Genomic DNA, 10,358 nt, shown 5'->3' with positions numbered 1-10,358 from the left:
CGGCTTATGGTAGACAAATGAACATTCAATTCTCTGACAACATCTCTGATGGACATTCCTGCAGTCAGGAATTGCACGCTCACTCAACTTGAGACATCTGTGGCATTTTGTTGTGTGACAAAACTGCACATTTTAGAGTGGCCTTTTATTGTCCCCAGCACAAAGTGCACCTGTGTAATGATCATGCTGTTAAAAGCTTCTTGATATGCCTCACCTGTCAGGTGGATGGATTATCTGGGCAAAGGAGAAATGCTCACTAACAGGGATGTAAACAAATTTGTGCTCAATTTGAGAGAAATAAGCGTTTTGTGCGTATGAAATTCCTGGAATCTTCTATTTCAGCTCATGAAACATGGGACCAACACTTTACATGTTGTGTTTATATTTTTGTTCAGTGTAAAACAAGTGATCAGAAAAAAAGCAATGACACATTTATTTACAAACTTTATTTTGTCAATTATTGATGAAATAAATGCATCCACACAATCACCGTTGCTGTTTTTCTTGTTTCCAAACACTCACACACACCAACATACCCAAATGACCTGCAAGCACATTTACAACAAGAGTCAATAGCACCCATCTTGTGAGGGCCGGGTAAGAGGAGGCGTATGTGCAATGGATGGGGGCACACACGTTGTAACTGTCATCAAACACAGTCTAAACATGACACACCTCAGTTTCTCTATCATCTCAACAAACATTATCAACACTCATTCCAGTTAGGAAAAAAAATGATTGAGTCAAAGGTTATTCATAAAATCAAGAAATTACACTGCTGACTCGCACCACGAGCATTTATTTCAAACCAAGAGAATAATTATGTTACTGAAGAATTTAACTTTTTTTCACAATATTGTGGAATCATGTTGTTATTATAACCCTCATTGTTTTGAACATTCAGTGATCAAAGACCATGCTGCTATTCACATATACCACTGTATACATGAATCATCATCCACTGAAGAACACAGGATGGAGAATAGTTCAACCGGAGCATCAGGAGTTCGGTGTCTAAGAGTTACGGGTCCTCAGCTGTTTTACTGAAGGTCAGTGTATAGATCCTAGAAGAACACATTGTGATACAATTACAATAACTTTAGCAATAGACCAGTGACTATTGGCCCCTGAAATATTCCTCCTCATTCTGCAGGCTCAGTATATATCTCTCATGCACTCCCAGAACTATTGGCACTGTGCACAGCCATCTTCCACCCTGCCCACCTCAGTGCTGCCCCTGCTGGCTGGAGGTGAGGAGAAAGCTGGGTAGTGTCCTCTGATGTGGCTGTAGAGTACCCAACTGGTGGGGCTTGGGTTTTCGTAAGACAACAGTAAAGCATTAATGCAGGAAACGGAGGAGCGGCCGCTGTAAATGCTGTGAGTGCAGAAAAGGGGTTAACAACCATCTAACCTCCCAGATAAAATGTTCTGGCTAAACACACCCTCTAATTTAGGGGCTCCAGCTTCCAGGAACTAGGGAGTGTATGCTGTATGAACACACTCATGCTTCTCTATCTCTCATACCCCCCCCCCCCCCCCCCACACACACACACACACTGATGTGCAAGTACTTACGTACGCGCACACACACACACACACACACACAGAGACACACACACACACAGAGACACACACACACACACACACACACAAGCCTCGCAGCACAGACCCCATCACTAAGATGAGGTAGACACAGAGAAAACTTGTGGGGCATTAAAACCTAAACCCATGTAGCACTGCTAAATATAACAGAGATCACATGGCCCTTAAGACAGCTGAAATATGGATTTTAAACCCTCTTCCCCATATGAGGCATGATATTTTGAGGAATAGGAAAGTCCTTGTTAGGCAATAATGTCTAAAAATACTAAATCGGCTTGTGTTTTGCCTTAATGCTTTTCCTCCCAGTATATGACACTAAACTAATGTACCCCAGACCCTCAAACCACTGCCAGATTGCCCCTCCCTTTGGCTCGCACTGTAAATCCACAACTGTCTGCGTGGCTGAGGCTTTAGGTACAGGCAGCAGCAGCACTCTCATTTTCCCCTGCATCCTTTTCCCCTGACCTGCTAATAGCTAAAATTAGCATTTTTACGAGATCCATCAAAGGTATAATTGTGTTCCGCTGAAGGGAGGGAAAAAAGGTTCCACACAGAACCCTGGCCCGCTCCAAAATAAGCGGAGTGTAATTGTCTGGAGTAAAACAGCAGAAAGTGCTCCACAAATGTTCCCTAGCTCCCCCCCCAACCGACTCCACCGCTGAGGAGAATAGGCATGTGTTTTCCTCATGGTTTTAGTCCAAGACTGTATCTCATATGTACGCACATCTCTGCCTAACTGATGGGTTATACTCTTTCCTGTAAGAGAAACTCTGTTCAGAAATAAATACGTATTTTTTTTTAAACCCAGAGGGTGAATCTGTCTCTCTGCGGCCAGTGAAGAGATCAGGGGTCAGGGGAAGTCTAAACCTTTTTATCAACTCATCCTGCAGCTCTGGCAACCCAGACAGAATTCATATTAAATTAGTCAAAAAAGCGTTCCAAATGAACTTAGAATGCGAAGGAAATTGTTGCTTGCAGACACTTTTACAATAAAAGAAAAGAGAACAGTATAATACAGAGTCTGTCTGTAGTGGGTTTCCCCTCAATTCGTCATGTCAGAACATGTGACGACACATCATCATCATTCACGACCATGGCAGGCAGATACATATGGGGAACTCAAAGCAGGAACACATGCTTCTTGTGCATAATAGTCTCGTATTGCGATTGCTCTTCTTCACATGCTGAATCTCATGCCAGCACGGTCCAGTGTTTGGAGCAGAAACAGTAGCACAGGAGGCTACTGAGGGGAGGACGGCTCATAATAATGGCCGTAACGGAGCGAATGGAATGCCATCAAACACTTGGAAACCATGGAAACCATGTGTTTGATACCATTCCACTGATTCCGCTCCAGTCATTAACACAAGCCTGTGAACACCATGTACTGTATGTCCTGCTTTCCAATGGATCAACCGTCTCCCACTACCATCACATGCGAGCTTGTCTCAAACAAAAAAAAGGGAAGATGATTCAGAGCACGAAAAACCGTCTAGATACCCGGTCACTGTCTGTGCAGTCCACTGTCTGTGTTCCTCAGGCTGTGGTGTTTGTGAACCAGAAGGAATCTAGGGTTGAGATGTGATATGGTTGATGAGAAGTGTGAAGGAACATAGGGCTTGTTGTGAATAAGGTGGGAGACAGTTGTAGACAGTGGTATGATAGAAAGAGAGCGCAGCTATAGTTGAGGAGTGGGGCGGATGAACGAGTGCAGCTCTCCAGGGCATGGTGTTGATGGATAAAGGGATGGCCCCCTCAGATGATGCCCTTGACGAAGCTGGTGTCCAGGTGAACAATGAGTGTGCGTAAGAAGGACATCTCCTTCCTCGTGTTCTCAAAGATGACGCGCGGGTCGTCTGACTTGCAGCGGAGACAGTTGGGAGCCATCACCATGGCCAGGTTATTCACGTCCATCTTCGTCTTACTCACATTGACGGGCTGGGCAAACACCTGCAGGAAAGAGAATGTGATAGAGAGAGTGGATGAGTTTAGGATGAGAGTCAAGATCAGAGACATTTATGTGGTGTTTGTTTTGTTTATACTAATACATCTAGTTATTATGTAGGTATAACTTCAAAACATACAAAGTGACCTTTAAAGAGGGTCCACGATGGAAACAAGTGAATTTCACTTTAACACGTTATCCCCTGGGTTATACTCAGTGCATGTTTTTTCCCCAATAAATCAATCCATCAAGAGAGGAGAGAGAGAGAGAAAAAGTGGGTAGACGAGAGAGAGAGAGAGCTATAGATGGGTTAGCTGACAATGTCCCGAAAACGATGCGCGCGCCGATTGGGCAGAAGTCTGAGTTGTGATTCTGGATGGCCAGAAAGCTAGCAACAATGACAAGTGGGGAATCGTAGGTGGCTCGTTTCAGCTCTTTGTATCTTGTTATTGACACCATGTCTTGTTTTGACTCTTGTCACGTCTATGCTAATATGGCAAAAACTAGCTAGCTAGCTAACCAACAACTGTAACAATGTATTTGAGAGACAAGTGCTTATTGTGCAAATGTATGTTTTCAATAAAGATTTGGAGAGGAAATATACACTGTGTGTACAAAACATTAGGAACATGCTCTTTCCGTGACAGACTGACCAGGTGAATCCAGGTGAAAGCTATGATCCCTTATTGATGTCACTTGTTAAATTCACTTCAATCAGTGTAGATGAAGGGGAAGAGATCGGTTAAAGAAGGATTTTTAAGCTTTGAGACAGTTGAGACATGGATTGTGTATGTGTGCCATTAGAGTGTGAATGGGCAAGACAAAATATTTAAGTGCCTTTTGAACGGGGAATGGTAGTAGGTGCCAGGCGCACTGGTCTGTGTGTCAAGAACTGCAACGCTGCTGGGTTTTTCACACTCAACAATTTCCCGTGTGTATCAAGAAGCATTGTGGGAACAACTGTGGGAAGCATTGGAGTCAACATTGGCCAGCATCCCTGTGGAACGCTTTAGACACCTTGTAGAGTCCATGCCCCGACGAATTGAGGCTGTTCTGAGGGCAAAAGGGGTTGCAACTCAATATTAGGAAGGTGTTCATAATGTTTTGTACACTCAGTGTAGTTTATATGTTGTCAACAATCCTTTGATTCTAAGCTAACCCCCGCCTGTTTTCCTCCACGGTTGCGCAAGAATCGATTTGTTGCTAAATAACCAACCTGTGTATATGTAGGAGTGTTACCTGTAAGAAGTGTATAAAGTAACAGAGCACCAGTCTGCTGAGTTCAGGCAGAGACTGCACCACTCTGATCGCTGCTTCGGGATCCTCATAGTTACTGATGCACTGCTTATAGAAGCTCTGAGGGATGACCGGCTCCTCCAGCTCCCTGTACCACAGCTTCAGCAGAGACGCTAGGGGAGTGAGATGTTTTTATTTTTTAATATATATATATTTTTCCCTACATTTGAGAACAATCTTTTACTTCATTTTACCAGAACTAAAAAGATAAAAACCAAGCCCCCCCTCTTCTTCCACTGTACACAGAACCCGTCTGACGCCCACACCTCTGCTGTCCCCCAGGCACGATGGAGTGCAGACTGTTCAATATACAGTAATGTTTCCAGCCTTGACAACACTTTTCAAAGAAAGGGCAATACATAGTTGCTCCATTCAAGACAGGCATTGTTGTTGAATGCGAGAGATTTCTTTCTTACCCGGGACGTTGGGGTCACCAAGGTTTTCTGGAATATTCCACTGATCCACCTGCAGCTTCAGTGCATTCACCTCATCAATATCTCCAGGCACCCTGAGGGAAGAGACACACAGCAGATAGGTTTAGCAGCTGCTACAGAGGAGGAAGTGATAGCTTTATCTCCTATATCATTGGAGGACTAGAAGGTGAACTACAGTATTGATATTGATTGTTGTAGTGTTATATTGCTCCACTAGGTGGTGCAGCAGGTCCTTTAAAGGGAAACCTACATAATTATGAGTGATGAGATGGTGTTTCAGACATAATTATGCACTATAGCTGTATTTTTTAATTTATGTGCCGGGAGAGTTCAATCATTGGTTGATTGAGTCAGCTGTCTGATCAAAACATTTATGGAGTCATGTTTTGTAGAAATTATTGTGTCCTTTGTGTTTCGCCTTTTGCACGATCATGCTAGCAGCGCGTAGATATGGTCGTCCTTGTTCAATAGAGTCTTTGGACTTGTCTCAACAATGTTTTTCCCTGGCTTTGTAAAGACTACAGCCTGACGGGAGCCATACTTCTTTGCAGTGGTGGACAAAGTACCCATTTTCCATACTTTAGTAAAAGTAAAGATACCTTAATAGAAAATGACTCAAGTAAAAGTCACAGAGTAAAATACTACTTGAGTAAAAGTCTAAAAGTATTTGGTTTTAAATACACTTAAGTATCAAAAGTATAAAAGTATAAATAATTTCTAATTACTTATATTAAGCAAACCAGATGGCACAATGTTCTTGTTTTTTCAATTTACGGATAGCCAGGGGCACAGTACAACATGCAGACATAATTTACAAACAAAGCATTTGTGTTTAGTGAGGCAGTAGGGATGACCAGGGATGTTCTCTTGATAAGTGTGTGAATTGGACCATGTTCCTGTCCTGCTAAGCATTCAAAATGTAATGAGTACTTTTGGGTGTCAGGGATAATGTATGCAGTAAAAAGTACATTATTTTCTTTAGGAATGTAGTAAAGTAAAAGTTCTCAAAAAATATATAAAGTAAAGTACAGATACCCAAAAAAACTATGTAACTAGTACTTTAAAGTATTTATACTTAAGTACTTTACACCACTGCTTCCTTGTTCCCACCCTCGAAGGCAGGCTTTTCAAAACGTAGGCGGTACTAGTTTACAGGTTCACAGGAGCTATGTTACCGTGCATTGGACTTGAATATCACAATGAATTGATCAAGAAGTTGAAGTCAACACTTTATTGGTTTTTGATGCAGCTGGAATTATTTAGTCACTTGTCAGCACATTTTGTAAAAAACATTATATACATATCTACAACAGCTAGCAATGTTTATACCACAATGCAGTTTTTTTTTTTTTTTGTCATTTAGCAGACGCTCTTATCCAGAGCGACTTACAGGAGCAATTAGGGTTAAGTGCCTTGCTCAAGGGCACATCAACAGATCTTTCACCTAGTAGGCTCGGGGATTAGAACCAGCGACCTTTCGGTTACTGGCACAACGCTCTTAACCCCTAAGCTACCTGCCGCCCCGGTTGTGAGCATACTAGGCATTCTATATTATACTACAACATCAGTACTGAATATGGCTGTTGTGTTGGTTGAATGTTTCAGGCAGGTTCCAGAATGTTCTTCAGCTGGTGAGCCTCTTCTTGTGTTGGGTAATGGCAGCTGGTTTAGCAGGCTTTGGCGCTGTGGCGATGTTGGCAGGGATGTTGGGTTTGCGGGGCTGTGGCTCTGGCTCCTTGTAGACAACCGTCTGGTCCTTTCTGCACTCCACAGCCAGGTGGACAACCGTCTGGTCCTTTCTGCACTCCACAGCCAGGTGGACAACCGTCTGGTCCTTTCTGCACTTCACAGCCAGGTGGACAACCGTCTGGTCCTTTCTGCACTCCACAGCCAGGTGGACAACCGTCTGGTCCTTTCTGCACTCCACAGCCAGGTGGACAACCGTCTGGTCCTTTCTGCACTTCACAGTCAGGTGGACAACCGTCTGGTCCTTTCTGCACTCCACAGTCAGGTGGACAAATACATAGTTAATTTAAATTACAGGTTGTAATGCAAACAAAATAGGAAAAACGCCAAGGGGGATGAATACTTTTGCAAGGCACTGTATATGTATGTGTATATATGCCTGTTGTTTCTTGTTGGTTTGGTCAGTGTGTACATTCTATGTTGTTCTATTTCTATGTTGGCCGGGTGTGGTTCCCAATCAGAGGCAGCTGTCGATCGTTGTCTCTGATTGGGGATCATACTTAGGCAGCCATGTTGCCTACCTGTGTTGTGGGATCTTGTTTCTGTGTGTTTGGCTTGTTTGATGTTAGCCTTTAGAACGTCACGTTACTTTTGTTGTTTTGTTCAGTGTTTATTCAATAAACGAACATGTACGCATACCACCCTGCACCTTGGTCCAATCCTGTACTCAACGAGCGTGACAATATGGGGGATTGGAAGTGATGCAGACAATTACATTGATGGAAATTACAATTTATTTGCAATATTAAAGCTGATTAACCCCTTAAAAAATTAAAGAAGTTAAAAACAGAAATATATTTTCAAAGATTGAGGATTTTTTTTTTCATGTCAAGAGATCATGCATACTAACCTTCACGCACAATACCCACTCCCAACAGACACCAGTCAGTCACCCACACCATCCCCTCCTTACTAATACCTCCTTTTCTCCAATTTAGACTTCAAGCCTTGCAGCCATAATAGAGAGAACTACAGTAGAAGTTGTAGTCTACTTGTAAACACACCAACTATGACAACAAGACCTGTTGATGCCTAGCTCCAGCATATTTATTTGCTAATCATGGAGTCATGGAAAGATTTAGTAGATTTTAGTAAGATTTTAGAAGATGACTTCAGAAGGTGACACTACTTTCTGGTGCGGTGCTTTAATCAAGGGTATCTGCAGGTTCCATGAAGTTGAATTTAAGACTTTTTAAGACTTTTTTAATGTCACTTGGAATGCAATTTAATACCAATTTTGAGATCTGCGCACGCCACACACCTGCTAATATTCCTCTCCAGGAATGAGCCCATGTTGGCAAAAAGTAGAATTTTTAGGGCTAGCTCTTTCACCAATGGCTATAGCCTACGTGGCTCATATTATCAGGTAGGTGTGCTATTGTAGCCATTAGCATTCTCCTGTAGCCTAACTGACGTAGTAGCATAGTGGCTAGGCTATAGATGGCTGAAGGATGGGGTTGCCCATCTGCATTTGTTTAGGCTACCCCAATGGGCTAATCATTAGCTATATCAAGTGTTCAGAATTTTTACTTCGATACCAATACCAGCTCAGTATAATGATACCACGGTGAAGAAATGCCTTAAAATTAAATATACAGCACTGTTACTGTTTGTTCTATGTTTGGTGTTATCGACTGGTGAGCGGGTTTGTCCTCCCTGCGTGGAGGTTACGTTCATTTATTATTTACGAGTAAAGTACGTTGTCTACTAGCTCTGTGTCCTGTGCCTGACTCTGTCCTACCGCTACACACTGACGCCTGACAGAAACATGCACCTCAAATGGAGTCAGCAGGTACATTCATTCTTTCCGGATCAGTGGAGGAACGCGTCCAACAGCAGGCGACCATTATACAGACTCTCGGCACAGCCATGGAGTGCTTGTTGAACACCATGGAGCAATGGGAGAGAGGGGGTTTTCCTACACCTCCTCCAACTACACAGCAGCCCACACCGCTGTCCACCCCTTCGTCACCTGGGTCCAGTGGGATTCGGCTCTCGCTCCCGAGGGCATATGACAGTACAGCTGCCGGGTGCCAGGGTTTTCTGCTCCAGGTAGAGTTCTACCTGGCTACCATCCACCCGGCGGCGGAACGTCTTTTCCACCTCAGACAGGGGAAGAGGAGCGCACAGGACTTCGCACTGGACTTCAGGACCCTGGCTGCCAGCTCGGGATGGAATGAGAGGGCCCTGATTGACCACTACCGATGCAGCCTACGGGAGGACGTTCGTTGGGAGCTGGCCTGCAGGGACACCACCCTTAACCTGGACCAGCTGGTGGATATGTCGATCAGGCTGGATAACCTGTTGGCGACCCGTGGACGTCCGGATCAGGGTCCGTCCATTCCATCCCCCAGCACCTCCGACCCTACACCGATGGAGCTCGGAGGTGCTGCTCTCAGGGAGACCGGAAGGGGGGCCGTCTCCTGCACCAACTGTGGCCGCAGAGGACACACTGCTGGTCGGTGCTGGGGAGGTTCCTCAGGGAGTCGAGGCAGCAGGCAGAGCACTGGTAGATCGTCCCAGGTGAGTAGGCACCCGACTCACCCAGAGCTCCCTGTTGCGCACATGTGTTTTGACATCGAATTTCCTGAGTTTTCCCCGCATTCCCAGCATAAGGCGCTCGTAGATTCAGGCGCAACTGGGAACTTTATTGATCGTAAGTTTTCCCGTAGTTTAGGGATTCCTATTTTTCCTGTTGATGTGCCCTTCCCTGTACATGCCTTAGATAGATGAGGAGAGAATTAGTCTCTTTCTGATTGATTCTCCTGCGTTTCCAGTGGTGTTGGGGCTTCCCTGGTTAACCTCTCATGACCCCACGATTTCATGGCAACAGAGGGCTCTCAAGGGATGGTCACGTCAGTGCTCGGGGAGGTGTGTAGGTGTTTCCATAGGTGCAACTACGGTGGAAAGTCCAAACCAGGTCTCCACTATCCATGTAAAAAGAAGGCGACTCAATTACCACCCCATCGACAGGAGGATTGTGCGATAAATCTCCAGGTAGGCGCTGCACTTCCCCGGAGTCACGTGTATCCTCTGTCACAGGAAGAGACGGCTGCTATGGAAACATATGTCTCCGAATCTCTGGGACAGGGATATATTCGGCCTTCCACTTCACCTGTCTCCTCAAGTTTATTTTTTGTGAAGAAGAAGGATAGAGGTTTACGCCCATGCATTGACTATCGTGGTCTCAAACAGATCACTGTTAAGTACAGTTATCTGAGTCATTGCACGGGGCACGCTTCTTCACTAAATTGGATCTCAGGAGCGCGTACAACCTGGTGCGTATCTGAGAGGGAGATGAGTGGAAGATGGCATTTAGTACCACATCTGGGCAC

General features: G+C 44.5%; 1 protein-coding gene across 1 annotated transcript in view; it reads right to left on the bottom strand.

Annotated features, from left to right (window-relative positions):
- Positions 1-444: 444 nt before the first annotated feature.
- LOC311150333 (rho GTPase-activating protein 39-like) overlaps positions 445-10,358 on the bottom strand; it is a 118,957-nt gene continuing 109,043 nt past the window's right edge. The window contains exons 9-11 of the mRNA XM_084187738.1: positions 5,260-5,351; positions 4,787-4,956; positions 445-3,552 (exon numbers count right to left, since the gene is read on the bottom strand). Coding sequence (XP_084043864.1) covers positions 3,358-3,552; positions 4,787-4,956; positions 5,260-5,351 — 457 coding nt within the window. The 3' untranslated portion in view covers positions 445-3,357. The remainder of the gene's footprint in view (positions 3,553-4,786; positions 4,957-5,259; positions 5,352-10,358) is intronic.

The sequence above is a fragment of the Coregonus lavaretus genome (assembly GCF_964263955.1).
Source record: "Coregonus lavaretus genome assembly, chromosome: 22".
Classification (NCBI taxonomy): Eukaryota; Metazoa; Chordata; class Actinopteri; order Salmoniformes; family Salmonidae; genus Coregonus; species Coregonus lavaretus.
This window is presented reverse-complemented; position numbering and strand designations above follow the sequence as displayed.